The 21290-nt window shown below is 45.6% G+C and overlaps 1 protein-coding gene across 2 annotated transcripts in view; it reads left to right on the top strand.

Moving 5' to 3' along the window:
- Positions 1-17078, top strand: part of arhgap32a (Rho GTPase activating protein 32a) — a 55526-nt gene extending 38448 nt beyond the window's left edge. The window contains exons 11-22 of one of the 2 annotated variants that reach the window (XM_079823846.1): positions 7429-7510; positions 7801-7950; positions 8047-8149; positions 9386-9530; positions 9622-9704; positions 10107-10214; positions 10300-10445; positions 10553-10754; positions 10845-10990; positions 12496-12570; positions 12850-13500; positions 14028-17078. In XM_079823846.1, the coding sequence (XP_079679972.1) occupies positions 7429-7510; positions 7801-7950; positions 8047-8149; positions 9386-9530; positions 9622-9704; positions 10107-10214; positions 10300-10445; positions 10553-10754; positions 10845-10990; positions 12496-12570; positions 12850-13500; positions 14028-16294 (4158 nt within the window). In that variant the 3' untranslated portion in view covers positions 16295-17078. The remainder of the gene's footprint in view (positions 1-7428; positions 7511-7800; positions 7951-8046; positions 8150-9385; positions 9531-9621; positions 9705-10106; positions 10215-10299; positions 10446-10552; positions 10755-10844; positions 10991-12495; positions 12571-12849; positions 13501-14027) is intronic. The other variant, XM_079823847.1, reaches the window with a different exon arrangement.
- Positions 17079-21290: the final 4212 nt, after the last annotated feature.

Here is a 21290-nt window from a genome sequence, read left to right as displayed (position 1 = left end):
TGGACTTCAATGGGTACCAAACGGTTCAAGGTCCAAATGACAGTTTCAGTGCAGCTTCAAAGGGCTTTAAACAATACCAGACGATGAATAAAGGTCTAATCTAGCGAAATGATAAGTCATTTAAATAAAAATAAAAAAAGTTTAAGTTTTATAAGCACAAATGCTCGCCTTGGTCTGTTCTGTGATGCGCGCTCGTGAAGTCGTCATCAAAGTGCAGCGCAAGCAACCACAGTTTCAATCGCTCAGGATTGTGTACAGGAAATCTATGAGAGAATTTTCTTTTAGGCTTTCTTATATTAAAACACCCAGGATACGCACACGAAATGGGCATTTTAAACGATAAACTGACATAAAGACATTTGAATATGTGTATATGGTCCTCCTTCTGTACATTTGTAAACACTGAACACGTCAAGCGTGACCTTTTCAACGTAATTGCGTATTACGTGATGTCACCGCATCACAGAACAGAGCAAGGCGAGCATTTGTGCTTATAAAACGTAAACTTTTATTTTTATTTTTATTTAAATGACCAATCGTTTCGCTAGATAAGACCCTTATTCGTCGTCTGGTATTGTTTAAAGCCCTTTGAAGCTGCACTGAAACTGCCTTTGGAACTTGAACCGTTTGGTGCCCATATTGAAGTCCATTATATGGAGAAAATCCTGGAATGTTTTCATCAAAAACCTTAATTTCTTTACGACTGAAGAAAGAAAGACATGGACATCTTGGATGACATGGAGGTGAGTAAATTATCAGCAAAAGTTTATTTAAAAGTGAACTAATCCTTTAACTTAATTTTTTTAACTTTTATTTTACTTTTACTTTTTTTACTTGACTTTATTTTGCTTTACTTTATTTTTGTTTTATTTTACTTACTTTTTTATTTTACTTTGTTTCACTTTATTTTCTTTATTTTTTTGTTTCACTTTATTTTTTATTATTCTAACAGAATAATGTATGTTTTATATTGTAACATTCTTTAAAATAAAGTCACTGTATATTCCTATTATGTCACGGCACTGCAGTTTATTCCACTGCATACGTAATTTCATAAAAAAATCCCACGTGTTGGAAAACGTCTCGGTTACGGATGTAACCCTCGTTCCCTGAGGAGGGAACGGAGACGTAACGTTAGTGACTAACGAATGGGGGTTTCGCTTAGAAGCCTATCAACTTCGAGTTTTGAGAAAACGCCCAATGGCGTGCCAATGCCATGGGGCATGCGGAATTTGCATACGTAGCTCCGCCTCACTGCGTGAGTATATAAGGAAGTACGAGGCAATATCGCATTATGTTACCTGCTTGAGGAGCCAAGACTGAACTCCTGCGTTCCAGGCAACACAGCTGATGTGGCAAGGGGACGTTACGTCTCCGTTCCCTCCTCAGGGAACGAGGGTTACATCCGTAACCGAGACGTTCCCCTTCGTTCAGTCACTACGACGTAACGTTAGTGACTAACGAATGGGGGTCCCAATATAATCCCGCCACTCAGCTGTCTTCCAGCGCCCTGCGTAAGTGTGAGTACCCTGTCGTAAGACTAGTACGGACGAAGGACTCCCACTTAACACAGGATTACCAAGGTACACTGGGAAGCATATCCCAGTGAGGGAATGCCAAGATGCCTACCCGTGGGGAGGACTTAAGAGACACATATGACCCGGAGAGGGTTGCATATGGGAGATCTCTAGGGTACCAGCCGAAGGTGGATTTTTAACCCTAGGGGTGGCGGGGACACGCCAAGGGAAGAAACCCGCTCACTGCGGAGACTTACGGTGAAATACACATGTGGGGGTCGCCAGAGGGAACCATGCACATGGGGCACCTGGCCGGACATGAGGGTCTGGGCTCGAGAGGGCAGACTGAACTGATGTCGGCGTCGACAGTGCTGGAGGAGCTCAGGGCTCTCGGGGAACTCACCTGAGGAAATATCGCACGTATCCAGTCCGTGGAGTGGAGTGGCGAGCAAGCGAAGACACCTGAACCTGGTCCTTACCGGCCCCTCGGGGGAGCGAGTACATAGTCAGACACTGGCTCCACTCGGAGATTATAGAATCTGGCGAATGTGTTGGGTGTCGCCCAGCCTGCAGCTCTGCAGATGTCTGCTAGCGAGGCGCCATGCGCTAGAGCCCAAGAGGAAGCCACACTCCGGGTGGAGTGTGCCCTCACACCAAGGGGACATGGTCGGCCTTGCTGCTGGTAAGCCAAAGCAATGGTGTCCACTATCCAGTGAGACAGCCTTTGCTTTGAGAGAGCACTTCCCTTCCGCTCTCCACCATAACAGACAAAGAGCTGGTCTGAGGTCCTGAAACACTGCGTCATGTCTACGTAGGCGCGGAGAGCGCGTACTGGACAGAGCAATGCCAAGGCTGGGTCTGCCTCCTCCAAAGGCAGCGCTTGCAGGTTCACCACCTGGTCCTTGAACGGAGTGGTGGGAACCTTGGGCACATATCCAGGCCGGGGTCTCAGGATCACGTGAGAGTTAGCCGGCCCGAACTCCAGGCACGCTTCGTCAACCGAAAATGCCTGCAGGTCCCCGACCCTCTTGACTGAGGCCAATGCGGTCAGCAGAGCCGTCTTCATAGACAGAAACTTAATATCGACCGACCGCAAAGGCTCAAAGGGAGGTCTCTGCAGAGCAGTTAACACTACTGCGAGGTCCCAAGAGGGTACGAGAGGAGAGCGAGGAGGATTCAGTCTCCTAGCTCCCCTCAGGAACCTGATGACCAGGTCGTGCTGACTTACCTTTTTGTTCTCCAAGAGATCGTGGTGGGCAGATATTGCGGCCACATATACCTTGAGGGTGGAGGGAGACAGCCTTCGCTCCAGCCCCTCTTGGAGAAACTGAAGCACGGACCCGATCGGACATTTCCAGGGGTCTTCTTGGCGGGAAGAGCACCAGGTGACGAAGAGGTTCCACTTCAACGCATAGGCATGCCGAGTGGACTCTGCTCTAGCGGAAGTGATGGTGGCGACCACCGTAGGTGGTAGGCCACTCAAACCTGCCGGGTCCCGTCTAGGAGCCACACGTGGAGGTTCCAAAGGTCGGGACGCGGGTGCCAATGGGTGCCCCGTCTCTGAGTAAGGAGGTCCGGTCTCAGAGGAATAGGCCAGGGAGGGGCTGTCGCAAGGAGAATGAGTTCGGAGAACCAGGTCCGGCCGTGCCAGTACGGGGCGACCAAAAGGACCTGCTCCTTGTCCTCCCTGATCTTGCACAGAAGCTGTGCGAGTAGGCTCACTGGGGGAAACGCATATTTGCGTAGGCCCCGCGGCCAGCTGTGCGCCAGTGCATCCGTGCCGAGCGTGCCCTCGGTCAGGGAATAATACAGGCTGCAGTGGGAAGAGTCGTGGGAGGCAAACAGGTCTACCTGTGCGTCGCCGAACTGTTCCCAAATCAGCTGAACCGTCCGGGGATGGAGTCTCCATTCTCCCGGGAGAGGCTGAAACCGCGAGAGCTCGTCGGCTGCGTGGTTCAGGACTCCCGGAATATGGACAGCACGAAGGGACCTCAGGCGCTTCTGACTCCATAAGACGAGATGGCGGGCGAGTTGAGACATGCGGCGGGAGCGTAGACCGCCCTGGTGGTTGATGTACGCTACTACGGCCGTGTTGTCTGACCGGACAAGCACATGTTGACCCTTCAGCAACGCTCGGAAGCGGTGCAGGGCGAACCGTACTGCCAGCAACTCGAGGCAATTGACATGCAGGAGGCGCTGGGGTCCTGTCCAGGAGCCCGCGGCTGCTTGTCCATTGCACATGGCACCCCAGCCCGTGGCAGAAGCATCCGTCGATACGACAACATGCCTGGAAACTCGTTCTAAGGGCACACCGGCCCGTAGAAAGCTGAGGTTCGACCACGGGGTGAGTGTCTGTAAGCAGGCCCGAGTCACTTGGATCCGGAGCGTGCCAGACTGCCATGCCCATCTCGGGACTCGATCGCGAAGCCAGTGCTGAAGCGGTCTCATATGAAGCAATCCGAGCGGCGTTACCGCGGCTGCAGATGCCATATGCCCCAGGAGCCTCTGAAAAAGTTTCAGTGGAACCGCATTCTTGCTCTCGATTTGTCGGAGGCAAGTCAGCAGAGACTGCGCGCGCTCGCTCGAAGGCTGCGCGTACATGGCGACCGAGTCGACCTCCATACCGAGAAAAGAGATCCTCTGCACGGGGCAAAGTTTGCTCTTCTCCCAGTTGACCCGAAGGCCCAGACGGGTTAAGTGGTGGAGAACCAGATCTCTGTGTCCGCAAACCTGCTCTCGAGAGTGGCCTAGTATGAGCCAGTCGTCGAGGTAGTTCAGGATGCGGACCCCGTGCTGCCAAAGGGGCGCAAGGGCTGCCTCGGCGATCTTCGTGAAGACGCGAGGGGACAGAGATAACCCGAATGGGAGAACTGCGTACTGGTATGCCCGCCCCTCGAAAGCAAACCGTAGGAACGGTCTGTGTCGAGGAAGGATGGAGACATGGAAGTAGGCGTCCTTCAGGTCAATCGCTGCAAACCAATCGTACGGACGAACGCATTCGAAAAGGCGTTTCGCAGTCAACATCTCGAACGGAAGCCGGTGAAGGGATCGGTTCAAGATGCGAAGGTCCAGGATTGGCCGTAACCCACCGGTTTTCTTGGGTACAATGAAGTAGGGGCTGTAGAACCCCGACCTCATTTCGGCTGGAGGGACAGGCTCGATCGCACCCTTCGCCAGTAGAGTGGCAATCTCCGCACGCATGACGGGGGCATGGGCCCCGGTCATGGTATAGCGGACTCCCCTGTAACGGGGAGGAGCCTGCGCGAACTGAATCGCGTAGCCGAGCCTGATGGTCCGGGCAGCCCAGCGGGACAGCCCCGGAAGCTGAAGCCAGGCTTCCAGAGACTGCACCAACGGGGTCATCCGGACGACAGACGTACCCTGGGTGGGGCAGCGAGGCAGCGTTACCGGCGCGGACAGGGGAGGCTGTTGGGCGTCCCCGGGTCGGAGCACGGTTAACGGCTGCGCCCTGACAGAGGAGACCAGGGAAGGACTCGCGTTCCACTGGGGTCTGCTCTGCCAGGGGGCTGGCGACAGAGAGGGATGCGAGTGGCGAGACCCGAGGGTGGCGCGCACTGTCATCACCGGTCTCTGGGTGCTCAGAGACAGGAACATGAGTTCTTCCCAAGCGCTGCTAGCCCGGGGGCCAGCAGCGGAAGGATTTTCCCCCGGCCCTCCACCGGGGGAAGGAGAGGCCCTGCGACCATCCCCTGGGAAGAACTGGAACCCATCTCTGAGTTGTCCACCTCCATCCTGGCGTTTAACCAGTCTGGGGAGCGGACTGGGCGACATCCTCAACCACCTCCACGGCGCGGCCCAGGTGAAGGCTGCTGCTGGGGCCGGGCGGGAAGAGGGAGGGCGCCCTCGGCGGCGAGCGGACTGAGGCGACTGGGCCGGCGGCTGGTGCAGCAGCTGGCCGCCGGGGCAGTACGTGTTGCAGCCTCAGTCTGCTCTGGGGCGGCCGAGAACTGTTGGGCGCAGTTCTCAGCCGCGCCGCCGAAGAGGCCAGCCTGGGATATGGGTGAGTTGAGGAGGCGGGCCCGCTCAACGTCCTCCACATCACCAGGTAAGGCCTGGTGTTCTCCCGGACCACAGCTGTGGACATCGCCCGACCCAGGGAGCGTGTGGCCACCTTCACCGCCCGGGGGCGGGGTCAGTTGCGGCACGCAGCTCAATGAAGAGCCCTGGGTCGGCTCCACCCTTGTGCATGTGCAAAGGGGCGGCGGCCTGCCCGTAGCACTGCGGGACCACGCCACCGAAGTAGACGAGCCCACAGGCTTTGGGGGGGGTGCTTAGGACAGCCACACCACGCCACGTCAAAGCCCTCTGTGGACACCGTAGTGCGCAACAGAGAGTTCAACAGTGGGGGGGGAGGGGGCCCCAGTGTACCCTAGGCCGCGGCCCCATCAAGGGCAGAGAAGGCGGAGGAGGCCACCAAACGGTCGCGAGAAGCACGGGGACTTCCGGGACCGCGTGATCTCCTCATGCACCCCGGGAGCGAAAGGTATTGGGGGCGGGGCCCAACAGCTGTCGGGTGCCGCCCCCAAAAACCAATCGCGCAACCACGAGCACCCACGACTGGGCGGAGTTCCACACCAGCGCGAGACTCGCGGCTGCCCGAGATAACATGGCTGTCAACTTTAGGTCAGATCAGGCAGTGCTGACACACCCGGAGGCGGAGCACAACCTAATCGTCATCCCCAAAGGACTCCAGCCCACCTTGGGATGCGGCGATCGACATCTCACTGCTATCCGGAGCGTGAACTGAACGAACGGGGCGTCAGAGACGGGCCGTAGATTCAATCCAACACTCGCGGAAGCGATGTATAAGAGGGGGGTGTGGCCCGAGGAATGAACGTCGGGGTTCTTAATACCACAGCACCGCCCTCAGGTCACCCTGGCCACCAGCCAAAGTACCATCTCACTCGGGGACGGTAGATTGGGGTGTGGCAGAGGGGACTCTCTCTCCTCACGGAGATCATTGAGTCTCGACCGTGACATCGCGATGGTCACGCCCCCGTAATGGAAACGTGACACATCCGCAAACACTGCCCGTGCGCGCTGAAGCCCAAACACGCTCGAGCAGTGAATGCGTCCTCAGACAGCAGCGGAAAATCGATCGCACCCGGAAGTGCACGGGCGAGCCGTCTTGAAAAAGACGTGCCACGCGCAAGCTCTTTTTGTGAGAGGAAAACCTTGCAGTCGATGCCGAAGCGCCCAGGGAAACACACACCAGCTGTCAGGCGGACCACTGCACAGATCAGCAGGCAGGAAGTATGCGATCACTGGAACGCGCCGTCACACCAACACCGACTGGAAAGCTGCTCGTCTCGAAGAAGCTGACAGAGTCTCAGAAGGCTGTAGGAGTGAAGAGGTAGGTACTCTTGGCTCCGAAAGCAGAAACATAATGCGATATTGCCTCGTACTTCCTTATATACTCACGCAGTGAGGCGGAGCTACGTATGCAAATTCCGCATGCCCCATGGCATTGGCACGCCATTGGGCGTTTTCTCAAAACTCGAAGTTGATAGGCTTCTAAGCGAAACCCCCATTCGTTAGTCACTAACGTTACGTCGTAGTGACTGAACGAAGGGGAACTGTCATCACTTTAGAAATATGTTTACTGAGATGTTGTTGCAGTTTTATTGGTCACATCTGAGTCACAACATCGACTCATTAGTCAGTGTTTCTCCTGGTGGTGATAAACGTGTTGTAAAGTAATTCCTACTGATACACAGGGCTATTGATAATGTATTCATATTGTGCTGCAGCAAGATTGTAAATTTTATATACTGAGGGATTCACAGACTTATTTACAGCTGTGTCTTTAAGGGATTTCAGACTGTTTAAAGAGAGTAATTATGGTAGTTTTGGAATTATGGTAGTCATCATTTTATCTTTCCATTCACAGGTGGGTTTCTTTCCGTCTGAATGTGTGGAACTAATTAGTGAGAAAATCCCTTCAAACGTGACCAGCTCATTGGCCAAACCAGGTACACACTTTTTGCCCAGAATATTGTAAAACGGGAGTAAGTGTATTACCCTAAATTTCTTCCATTAGAGATATGACTCATCAGCTGATCAGGATAATTAAAAAAAAAAATGTAACCCATTACAAATTTTTATTTTTATGATAAGGACCAACTAAGACCCTTAATTTTGAAGGAAGAATAAAACATCTCTCTCACGGGTGTATTATTTAAACTTTATATCAGCCTTAGGATATTTAGAGGTGTTACTGACAACACTGATTTGAAAGCTGTGTTATTTTCATTTTCTGTAGTGTCTAAGAAGCATGGCAAGCTGATCACATTTCTGCGCACATTCATGAAGTCGCGTCCCACCAAGCAGAAGCTGAAACAGCGAGGTATCCTGAAAGAGAGGGTTTTCGGCTGTGACCTTGGAGAACATTTGCTTAACTCAGGCCATGATGGTGAGCGGAGAGAGACATTTGAGGAAGTTTATTGCATCTAAAAGGTAATTTTGTGTAGGTCGTATTAAAAGTGCCGATTTCATGTGTGTCCAACAGTTCCACAGGTCATCAGAAGCTGCACTGAGTTCATTGAGAGACATGGAGTCGTGGACGGAATTTACCGCTTGTCTGGAATTTCCTCTAACATTCAGAAACTGAGGTGAGGTTTATGTTTCAAAAATGTATAGAAAATGTTGTCATTTTTCGGTTGTATATAAAAATGTGAACAGTATATACAGGGATGGGCAGTATTTCAGAAACAAATACAAATGGGCCCTCCAACCCCAACTTTCATGCACGTGAGCTGCAGCTGTACGTCAATTTAACATTTCCTGTCAATTTTCATGTATTATGCCAATCTTTGAGTGTATATAGTGTATATACATTGAAAAAAAAGTGTTGTATTTACATGATTTAATTGTGTACATCGGTCCCACATGAATCGATTCAGTTAAACAAACATTGTTCATGTTACTTCAACATCATGGAATGAATACATTTTAAGCCTTACATTTTGACCCAATTAAGTAGTCTCAAAGTTAATTTTATATGGCTCCCTGACATGATTCAAGCATTCAATTTCATTTATTCATTCATCCGCATCAATTTCCTATACTTTAATGTTACACTGAACTGAATTATAAAACTGCACTAACTAGTTGACAAACTTTTAGCTAGCAATAGCACACATTAGCATCTTAAATTCTAAGCAATAAAAGCTCCTTTAGGAAAGCCGTTATGACATTAGTTGTATTAGTCCACCACAGCCTAAGCAAATGCTCCACTCTTCTCCACAATGGTAACCCACTGTAATTTAAATTCCAACATAATTGAATATTAAACACAATCAAGTCTCCCCCTTTCTCATCTTGCTCAAAAATGCATAAAATAACATTTACTCTCTCTTGATTTAGCCATATGCAAAGCATGCTGGGAACTAACAAGCCCCGTCCAGTTTCAGTTAATGCAACACAAATCATTAATGTAATCTCAACACAAACGGAATACGTAAACTTCAATTTGACTTATATTTAAGTGGATTGAACACAATCAAATTAAGTTAGTTAAAATGAGCTAAAGCAACACAATTGCTATACATTTTGTCCTAGGCAATTTGAACAAGCAATACATTTATTTAATTTTTTTCAGTGTGTGCTACCATGCAAAAGTTTAGGGTTGGTAAGATTTTAAGTCTTTATGCTCACCAAGACATTCATTTATTTGATCAAAAATAAAGTAAAAACGGTATCATTGTAACCAGTTCAATGTTAAAAAACTGTTTTGCTGCCTAATATTTTTGTGGAAACCATGATACTTTTTTTTTGGATGAACAGAAAGTTCAATACAGTTTAAAACATTATATAAAAGAAAATGCATCAACTTCCTTTGTCTGCAGGCACGAGTTTGACTCGGAGCATGTTCCAGATCTCACGAAGGACAGCTACGTCCAGGACATTCATTCGGTGGGATCGCTGTGCAAACTTTACTTCCGGGAGCTTCCCAACCCACTGCTGACCTACCAGCTATATGAGAAATTTTCAGTAAGCTTCAAAAACTACACAGATACATTGATTCGTTTTGTGTTGTAACAATATTGGAGCACAGAGGTGATGTTTTGGCATATTTTCCCAGGACGCTGTATCGGCAGCCACTGATGAGGAGAGGCTGGTCAAAGTCCATGACGTCATACAGCAGCTGCCTCCACCACACTACAGGTTAGATGAGTGCACAGCATCCTCTGCTGACGAGAAAGAGAAGTGCAGTTTTCTCTTTATCCGATGATTCATATTTTTTATAAATAAAGAGAGAAATGCATCTGTGTTTGAATTTTAAGGGATTTCACCCAATATTTACTCATCCTCATGTCATTCCAAACCTCTATGACTTTTTTCCCCCGTGTAACACAAAAGAAGATATTTTGAAGAACATTAGTTTCAATGAAAGTGAGTGGGAACCAGTGGACAAAAACTTTCTTGAAAATATCTTTTGTGTTCTTTAAAAACAAAAGAACATCATTACAGTTTTAAATGACTTGAGGAAGAATAAAAGACAATTTTAATTTTAACTATCCCATAAGGATATTAATGGACATCTTTGTTCTTGTGCTTTGTTTCCAGGACTCTGGAGTTTCTCATGAGACATTTATCCCGAATGGGAACATACAGTGCCGTCACCAACATGCACTGCAAAAACCTTGCAATTGTCTGGGCTCCAAATCTTCTCAGGTGACTTCAACAGTGCTTTTGGGTGAATTTGTCTGTAAAGCTGTTATTTGTGTCCAAAAAATTCACTGTCCCTCGAATGTTGCAGGTCTAAACAGATTGAGTCAGCGTGTTTCAGCGGTACCTCTGCTTTCATGGAAGTACGCGTTCAGTCGGTTGTTGTGGAGTTCATCCTTAATCACGTCGATGTTCTGTTCAGTTCCAAACTCAGCACTCTGATCCGCCACAGCACAGGTGAGAAATGAGCCTCGGCAATTCTCCTCCCACCAGAATTGATTTTTAGATCAAACTCTACTAATGAGGATATTAAATGAGCTCATAACTCTAACCTGAATCCACAGGCCACACCACTTTAGCTCGACCCAAGACACTAATGGTGAGCTCTCCATCCACTAAGCTGCTTTCTCTGGAGGAAGCCCAGGCCCGGACTCAAGCCCAGCTCAACTCTCCCGTGTCTCCCGACAGCAGGTATATCGATGTGGGAGAGGGACCTGGTGCCCTGCAGGGCAAGTTCCACACCGTCATAGACTTCCCTTCTGAAAGGTCTGTCAGTTTGTTCTAGTTTTAGTCGTGTGGTATTTATCATTTAGCATATGTGGAGTAGTAACTGGAAATTGTTGCTGGTAAATGTAGGAAGAAGGGCTCAACCAAGGCGAAGAAGTCTCCCGTGGGAAACTGGCTTTCCTTCTTTAATATGGGAAAGTCCTCTACTACTGCCAAGCCCAAACTGCACCGGCATCCCAGTGAGCCCAATGAGATGAAAACCACACCCCTTCCAGGTGCAGCTTTGACTCTCTTTTTAATATCAACCTGTATCTGTTCCAAATCCTAGTGAGCTGCCTAACCTAGAGGGCATTTTTAGTCATTACTGTCACGTGTTTTTAAAAGAAATTTCTTATCCTTACGAAGGCTTTGTTTAAAAAAAATTAAAAATACAGTGAAACCGTGATATTTTCTTTACAAGTAAAGGCACAGTATGTAAGATTTTTAGATTCAAATATCTAAAAACCACTAGAACAGTGTTATATTTTGTTGATGTGTACTTACATGATCTAAAATGTTTCTAACAATGTTTAAATCCAGAGAAATCAGCTATTTTAAACACCGTTACGGACCGTGTCTTTGCGTCGCCTGTCAATGATGTCATACCCGCGCTACCCTTGATTTCCGTAGAAACCACAGAAACACCAAAGACACTTTAATATAGTATGCATTTTATTAGACAGGCGAGCAACTGTTTGGATACATTCATCAACAGAACTACTCATGGTTATACAGAGCAACACGGTTAGTCTTATTGTTTGAATCGCATGTTTTCTTGATTCACCACGAGTAATGTTTTTACCACGCCTCAGAGACAACACTATTTTGTCAAGTGGCTTACATAATCAGAGAGAACTTTCTCCACCATACAATATATTTAAAAATTAATTGCCTGTAATTTAGTCATCCTGCTTTTTTTTAAATATGATATTCTAATATCGATCTAGATTACTGCAAAATGCAACAAGTCTCTCATACAAGCCACAGAGCGAACGCACAGAGTAACGTTATAGCATAACTTTCAACACACACAAATGTATTTAGTATGATTGTTTTAACCATGTAAAACAGCGCTGCGTTACCCCACATACACAACGAAAAGAGCAGAATCGGCGACTGCAGCATAATCATAATAAAAGCTCACAGACCGGTGTTTCGCACAAGTCTCTCTCATTAGCATTCGCTCACAAGGGCTCTCGGCGAATCCTGCTTCATACAGCCGCAACGTTAATAAAACTTTAATTCATTCGTGAACTTGAACATCCTGCCCGAGTCCATCGGATTCCTCCCATGATTCCACACTCATTCACAACGTCATCAAGTTACACCTTTGTTTTGATTAAGCAAACTCTAGCGGTGAAACTTACATACTGTGTCTTAAATATTTTTGTGTTTTATATATTTTTAAATTGTTATGTATTCCTGTGATGGCAAAGCTGAATTTTCAGCATCATTACTCTAGTCTTCAGTGTCACATGATTCTTCAGAAATTAATATTTTTTTTGTGGAATGCAACCTTTTTTGGGGGGATTCTTAGATAATAGCTAGTTCAAAAGAACAGCATTTATTTGAAAAAGAAAACATTTGTAACATTATAAATGTCTTTACTGTCAATTTGATCAATTTAATGCACCCTGAATAAAAATTTACTGACCCCATACTTTTTAACCGTAGTGTAGGCATATGTAGTCAGCAGGATAAAAAACAAATGTAGTCATTGAACTCTGGTTCATTTTTACAGGTGGAAGAGGTGACACTGGAACACTAAGATCTGCTAAAAGTGAAGAATCTCTGTCCTCTTCACATAACTTTGAGGGTAAAATCCTTTCCCTTTTTTCCATTTCCATATTTAAAGGTGCTTTAAGCTTTTTTTATACGACTTGTCAAATAGTTCTACTGCCTAACGCATAGCACTGAAATATCACATCTGTCTCTCACATTCTGTTAATGTGTCTTCTGGGTTTGCTGACACATCTTTGGTGGTGTGGTTTAGGAGAAAGGGCCCCTTTACAGAACCGTTCCAGTGACTTTTCACTTGCTTTACTGTTGTTACTGTATGCTCATCCATAGGCTGATGTCTGTTTTTCTGTCTCAGGTGGATCAAAAATCTATCGTCCACGTAGACCTCTCTCCACCAGTGATGCTTTGTCAATCTCCTTTAATGAGGAGCTGCTGGACAGCAGATTGACTGGAGACTCCCGCTCCAGTCTCAAATACCACATAAAGGACACGGTTTCCTCTTCCTCCTGTGTGCCAGCTCTTATATCTCCACCCCACCCTGCAGCAGAAGCTGAGTTTATAAGCATAGCCTCCTTAGACATAGACCCGTTGGCCTTTCAGTCCACGCAGCTGGTTGATCCCACAGTATCTGAAGGGAAGAAAAGAGGCAGTCGCAAGAAGGCGGGAGGCAGCCGCATTGATTCTGGGCCTTCAGACAAAGTCACAAGTCCCTCCCAGCCACCTGATCTCATCCCACTCCACTCAGAAGATGCAAATCACAAACCGTCTGAAGTGCCAGCCGCCTCCACTAACCTGGAGGTGGGCACCTCTAAGACTGGCCATGAGGGCAAAGCAAAGAGCTCAGTAGCAAAGAGTAGTACTGTGTCCTGTCCTTCTGACATTATGTCCCTGGTGAAAAAGCCCAGTGTGTCCACGAGAGGTGGTGAAGGCCATCAGCGTTCTGCAAGTTTTTGCAAAGCAGAAAATAAATACGCAGATGTCAAGGAGCACAGAAGAGCAGACTCGGGTCAGTGGCAGCTTTACATTCATCCAAATACTCGACTACACAAGTGTTATCTATAGAAATTGCTGAACCCAAGTCTTAATTTTTGTTATACTTTCCCTAATACAGTAACTGAATGTGTTACGCTGTTGATTACAGAAAAAAAAAATCAAACAATAGTTTATAAATAAATGTTATAACAGCCATAATATTTTTTAAGTTGTACTTTTTGATTTATTGGATTAACAATGCAAATTTAAAACATTTCTAAGTACCCCCTGAAACTAGCTTAAGGGTATGAATACACCAGTTTGGGAATGTTAGCTAGAAAGACATAACAATATTAGCAAGGCTAGCATTTAACTTGAAGGAATAGAGACAATTAATAATGATGAGAGAAAGCTAACAATGTTAGCAAAACTAGTATTTGACCTAATGGAATAGGATATTTGCTAGAGAAAGGCAGAAAGTTAACATTAACCTTTCTTTCAAATTGTATTTTGGTCCTGTGTTCCTCTCTTTAAAGTGTTGGTTTGTTTTTCTCCTTCTAGGTGCAGTGACATTTGAATGTACGCCTGGTTTGGTGAGGTCTGTGTCTCTCATAACACCCCAGCCTTCAGTAAAAAGTGCCGCCCGTATGCTAGCTCTAGAGCTAGCAGAATCCGCCCAGCAGGCCACTCGACTCAGCAAACGTGGAAGCTCTGAACCTCCCACACCTATTTCTCCAGTTCATCATCAAAACCCACTCTTCACCCTCCAGTTTCCTCCTCCTCTACAGACATCGTCTGATAGAGAGGAGCGGTATGTGTCTAGCAGGACTTTCCCAGATCCATCAAGCACCATGTCTACTGAGAGCCACACCGATGCAGGCAGCCTACGCAGCACCTGCGCCTGCCATGGAAGTGAGAGCGGACTCAGCTTCTCTGATGGTTGTGATGCACCAGCTGGTGGCCAGTGCACTCATGTGCCCTCTCAGGGTTTCTCTCCTCGCAGAGATCCAGAGATTCAGCTGGCTTCAAAGAGCCAGACAACTATGAGAGATAACATCCGTCATGTTGGAGTTGGTACAGATGGAGGTGGATCAAGTCTTGATGCTGAGATGGAGGTAGGTGGAAGTTTACAGCCAATTCTTTCGGAGAGATTTTCTTCCTTGGATAGTCATTCAGCCATCGATGCACTGCACAACAAGCAGGCTGCTAATGCCGCCAACTTCCGAGCCATTTTGGCAGAAACAGCCATGCCGGCTTCAGTGCACGAAGCTCTTCCACAAGCCTCAAGCACTCCACCAAGTGTAGTGTATCAGTACAAAACCAGAGACCAAAGGTCTGCTTATTCCCAACAATGGTCAAGTCCAGTTGGGCAAAGCACCCCTTATTATCAGCCTGACGATGAACATCCCCACCCCAGAGTTCTCTCAAGAAACTACTGCAATACCCTTGCACCACGATCCCTACACCAGTCCATTAAATATAAAGGTCAACGGGAAGACTACTCCTCAGTCGGTCTCTATAGACATGGAGGACCAAGGTATCCGCCATTAGATGGAGCCTCCGTATATCCCACTATCCGCAGGGTACGTTCAATGCACACTCCACCAGAGGACAAGTTTTTATTCCTCCAGCATCAAGGCAGCCAGAGAAAACCTTACCAAAAACCACCGGCATCGGACATCCAGCAAGTGCGTCCTTATTTTGAAGATGGGAAGGTTCGGTATAGGTACAGCCCCTATTCAGAGGCTCGATACAATCAATACCGAGAGAACAATCATGGATACACGCTCTCTTACACACTGGGCAAACTGCCTTCTCGTTCATCAAAGGTTATGGGTAGTACAGAGTACTACCACAAGCCTCTACGAAACCTCCCGGTGAACAATGAGTCCGATTTCATGATCAGAGATGCCGGTCTCCAGCCAAGAATGAAGAACCCTTCTCTCTATGGGGCTTTTAATTCAGGTTTATCTGATCGACATTTTAGTCAGTCCATTAGGCAGGAAAACGCAGCCAGGGAGAGGTCATCGGGTCCAGTTGTGTCCCAGCCCCATCTCGTCAGAGGCGACCGTCAGTGCCAAGAAACAACGCACACTAGGAGCAGGTCAAACTCTGGGAAGGAGATGCTGATTTCAACTGAAGGGGCCGATGGGAAGTACAGGGTGACCATGGTGTCCCATTACTCCCCAGAGCACCCACTTTCTGAGCCTGAAATGCCTGTGCCCTCGAAGTCAAACAGGCATGGTAGTAGGCAGGGATCTAAATCAGCTCTTATAATGAAGCCGAGTCGATCAATGCACAACTATCCACAACACCGGCTCGAGACCACAGCACTGCCACGTAACCTGACCCTACATAAGGAGTACAGCTGCCCTGACTTCAAACACACCGGGTCCAGCAATAGCTTCGGTGTAACACACCGCAACCAAGACAGGCTGAGGTATAAGACTCTCAGCAACTCCAAAGAGGACTACCAGTACATGCAAGCAATGAGCAGGGACCCTCAGAGGTCGAAGAGATCGCAAAGTGTAAAAACTCGCCATCCACCTAGTCAAGCGAAAATGCCCCTGGAGCGGGACCCTAGACTTTCGTTCTCTTCCCAAAGTAGGACAAGAACTCGTAGCATGTTTGTGCCATCGGACTATTCTGGAAGTTATGTATCCATACGTCCCAAAGTCCCTAAGAACAGCCGGGGAAGTTCTGGCGTTTTCCCGAACTATGGCTGCATGCCGCTTCATCATAGTAACAGACTGTATTCCACAGCTGTGGGCCACGCAGGTTTTCACCAGACAGAGCTCAGGCCTGAGATGCAGATTTATGCTGAATGAAAGAGAAAAAAAAACTAATAAATTATCCAGAAATATACAAACTCTGCAGGGCAGTGGTTTTCTATTGTAAATCACATTAAAATAATATTTAAAAAAAGTTTAAATATGCTTTAATTGTTCACTAAAGGGTGTCTTTCACTGTATACTCTATATACTACAGTTCAAATGGCTTAAGCTAACACAGCGTAAATTTGGGATATCACTCATGCATTATGGTAATGGGTTATCGTGGCTTTGTTGATTCGTTGAAGTGTGTTGCATTAATTTTGTCCTTTTGTTACTAGAGGTCAGAAGTTGCACAAAAAAAAATCAAAACATGGGAGAAAAATGAACAAAGGTTTCAAAGTTTGCCATAGGAGCCACTGCCTTGTGTTTTTGTGTGAAGAATGTAGGTTTTTTTTGATGTACCATCACTGTGGAATCAAACAGTTATATATGATCTGACTTTTGAAGATAATAACTATGAAAGGTCATAGAAGTTTTCCCTCCGAATTTTATAATCATGCACTTTATAGTTGGTCTGTGTTATGTAACAACAGGCTCTTTAGACATGATCCTTTTTCACTTTTTTGATCGTCTTCATTGAGTTGAAGATGTGAGTGAGCTTTCAACTAAACCCTTAGTTTGTTCGTAGTAATCATTACATGGTTACATATGGAATATATTCTGTTTTGATCAACTGCTGTTTTAGTTTTTAACAAGCGTACTGTCCTTTTAGTTGATTTTATGATTTCTTTTTTGTATGTCTTCACTTTGCTTTACTCTCATTAAAGTTATTTATTCAAAATCATGACATGTACCCTTGTTGCTCCTAATGTAATCATTGCTTAGACCATCATGTTTTGTTTCTTCGGACAAAGTCCTGGCAAATAATTGTTGAATTATTACCATTCTTGAATCGGAGAGACCACTGTTGTTCTAAGGTTTATTGGGGCAACTTGCTGAATCATTTTAAATCTGACACTTCAAGTCCGGAAGTCATATTACTAACACACAGTGCTGTTGTTGTTCCGTTTTAGTTCATTCATATTATTGACACTGGTTTGATAGTCCCTGCAGATGTTGAGCAGTGAACAGCAGATGGCACTGCTGCACTGGAGGACACATCTAATGATGAAGTTTCCTCCGTATGCGCTAACGTGAGGGCACATCAAAGGTTCAGAGGCGCTAGGTTTCTGATGCAATACAATTATTATTTCTGCAAGACGACGTTTATTGTACATTTATCCCAGGCATTTTGGTTTTAAGGTTTTGAACTGTCAGGATGTTGACATCAATGAAACAAAGGTGGTGACGTGCGGAGTTGTGTGGCGGATGCTATATTAGATGCTAATTGTTTCCCCCCTTTTTTGTAAACCAGACTGAGTGAATTATACAGGAACTGAGTTGTCTTGCCATTCTGAGCTGTACAATGCTCTTAAAATACAGCCCTTTTGGTTCATTCATTTAATTCATATTTAGCTTCTACATAACTAGCCTACTAGTTTCTAAAAGTAATAGCTTTACATCAAATGGAAGCAATGGTCTCCAGTAAAACATGTCCTTAGTGAATGCTCTTGCATGAGGAGCACAGGATCCATTCTTAACATTCAACAGACACTTCCATCCAGCCATTTTTGATTCTTCTGAAGGCTGAAGCCAAATAATTCATAGCTGTTTGGAATTGAAGAAAGCAGATCACTGGCAGTATGGTGTGGAACACATAATGGACCATGTTGTGTTACGCAGAAGTTGGCCGAGTAAAACCGTATTTCATCTCGTGTTCATACTGTCTGAAGAGTTTGAATTGGAACTTGAGTGAACCACAAAAAAAACTTACACTGGCTGTGACTCAGATCACAAACTCTCCCCTGTCATTTTCAGCCTAAAGTAATTGTGTGGCATGGGCTGAAACACCATCAACATACTCCTTAAAATCATGTTACGTTGTTTGTGCGTCAAAGTGGCTAAGTGGTGTTGAAAAGACATTATTTAGAAGCAGGAATGTACCGTATAAGACTAAAGCATCACAATACTGTACGAGTGCCACTAACAGCTGCAGAAATATGCTATTTGGGGATATTTAGAGCCAACAGCAGATGCCTAGACTAGAACCCGCTGACATGCTCTCATGCTCGGTGTGCAAGAGCTCTGTGTGCCTGGACATACTGGGGCCACAACTAACACAAGCGCAGTCTGGAAAGAAATTTATGCTAAATCGCAGATTAAAGGATGCGCTTATAGGTTGAATAAAGAGCATTGTTGTTAAGTGGCATGCTTAAGTTGGCTTAACTTATACAGTGAATCGTTACAGTATACAATATAGCCCAGAACCATGAAGGAGTCTCCACAAATAAATCTAGCACTATTTTCACCAAATGACATACTTTTAAGATCCATTCAAAAACAAACTGGGCACTACTAAAACATCTACCTTAATAAAATGAAATATTTCAGGTTTATATGTTGCAAAATGCAAAAATGTGTATAGCTACTTTTCAATGTCAATGGATGCTTTTTGCCAGCATCATGATAGTATCTACCAGCCAAAAGGGACACCAGGCATATTTTGTTGGGTAACATCATGATTATGGGAGAAGAAAAGATAAATTATTTTTTAAGACTTGTATGTGCTTGACGATGATTAGCTTGATTAGCTTAATCTAGTTGTCAACCTCTGAAGAAAAGTATATAATGCCTACCAAAGTGTGTATAACCCAATATGTCTCATTTAAAACTTTAATTGAGCTCATTTCAGTTTATTTTAGCTGTGATGAATTGCACATCATGGCTAAATCTGAAATTCCATTTGTAGTGTCCAAAACCATAGTGGACGTCGAGTGCACTCATTCTATCCCATATATGCCACAATAACGAGTGTACAGCCGATGTACACTCAACGACTGTCCGAATTCGCTCACTTGTTTTCATTCACTTCTTCAAGTGAACTGTATTAGTGGAATAGTGAATAGTGGTTGAATAGTGATTAAGGGTTTAGGGGGGCGATTTCGAATTCAGCCCATTTTTCCTTCCTATCTTTTAAAAGTAAGGCTTACTCAAGTTAACAGAGTAACTTTTTAAGCACAATATTGCCAAATACTTTTTCTCCTTTTGCTCCACCACTGAAAATAGTTAAACAAAGCCTCCAACAATTAGGCTACACAACTTGCATTTAAATGAGCCAGTGTCACTGAACAAATCAGTTGAGCAAAATAATTAAAATGACTCATGCGTAAACACAAAGTTATAGACGAAACCTGTAGAATCATCCCCACCACCACTATATGCACAGACTGACAATCTGGCCACGTTCACGCAGCAGAATACGATTATTGTCAGCCCTGTATTTGAGTCGGTCACGTTCACACTCATGCCGGTTATTTGAAGGACCCGCAACCGCATTCTCGGAAAACCCGCCGAACGGAACCGGACAGGACCACTTGGGATTAAATTCCCGCCAAATGTACTGCGTATCTGCATTATTTTTTCATTTTGTGTAATATATTTGTATATGTGTTTTTACATTTTGAAATCACGCGTATTATTTTTTGATCCGTGACCGCAGTACATTTGGCTGGAATTTAATTCCATACACTCTCCACCCTGACATAAAAATCTGCTGTGGGTTAATGAAGATTTGACTCGATTGGACTCTTGTCCTGTCATAAGACTTTTCTGTTTTATGGACGTCGCCATCTTTTAAATGACTTGGGTCACTGTCGCTACCATAGACCGTAAAAAAATATGGACGACGAGACTTCATTGACTTCCGCTGGCCAAAGTTGAAGCTTTCATAGGCCCGCTCACGGCGCTGACATCTTGGGACCGAGTCTGCGCAGTAGCGATCTCGGGACCGGAGTTGCGCAATAGAGAAAAGGAAGTAGAGGCGCGATTATCAAAAGCCCGCCCACACTCTCGCAGATGCAGAACAATTAATTATGTTGGTGTGAAATAAACAGATATGGAAGTGTTGAAATTAAAGCTAAAGCTCCAATCTCCTCCCAAAAATCCAGAAAAAAGTCTGTTAGTGCCTCAGTGACAAGTTCACTCAGAGAAGCCGTCAATCTCAGCTGTCAATCATGACGGCACACCCCCCGTTTTTATAGCATCAAATAACTCACTAAAACTAAACTTATTTAAAAAACGAACACTTGAAATGAAATTATTGTAATAAAAATAACCTAAAATGACAGAAACCATCTTTAGGAAACAATTATTTGAAGTGTAATTAAATTGTTTAGTGTGTCTCGCGCCCATTCAAATACATGGAGGGGTGGGGTTTAGGAGCTATACTGGGACCAGCCACCGGGGGGCGATCGAGGCGCAGAAGCTTCAATTTCTGACTGGAGCACTACAGGCTTGGTCGCTACTGAGCTGCCTTTCTATATCCGACATTCGCATGCGTTTGTCACATTTCGCCCCCTAGCGTCAGTCGCACGCAACTTTGAAATTGGTCGTGAAGCTACCGTTCACACCAAGGAATTAACGATAACTAAAGAGAACTATATTAGCGTCCACACCAGCGGACAATATTGTTCTGTTTATTCTAAGCGCTTCAAAAACTCAAGCACATTACAGCAGGATGGATTCTGATTGGCTGCCAATATTTTTATCGTTCAAATGTTGCAAAACTTTTTTTTAAACAGAAACAGTGGTGCATTGAACACCCTGTTCTGGTGATGCAAGAGTTGCAACTATGGCAGGTCAACTAACGGCAATTCTTTGTGTTCTTTTTGAAGAATTTTGGGAGCCTGATGAAATCGGTAAATACGTGTTTAATACTGCAAAATACGCTCAATGTTACAGTCACTGCCCTTGCCGTCTAGTTCGAGCGAAGGGATTTGTGGAAATTATGGTTCCTAATTATTGTGATCCAACATTTGCCTTTCATTTCAGGATGAAAAGACAAACATGTCTTCGTATATCTTCAATTGTTGCGCATCGGACACATTTGTGAACGACTTTACTTGGACCCATTGTGCGAGCTGTCTCTTTAAAGCAGCACTAGGTAGTTTTT

The sequence above is a fragment of the Gobio gobio genome (genome assembly GCF_949357685.1).
Source record: "Gobio gobio genome assembly, chromosome: 8".
Lineage (NCBI taxonomy): Eukaryota > Metazoa > Chordata > Actinopteri > Cypriniformes > Gobionidae > Gobio > Gobio gobio.
This window is presented reverse-complemented; position numbering and strand designations above follow the sequence as displayed.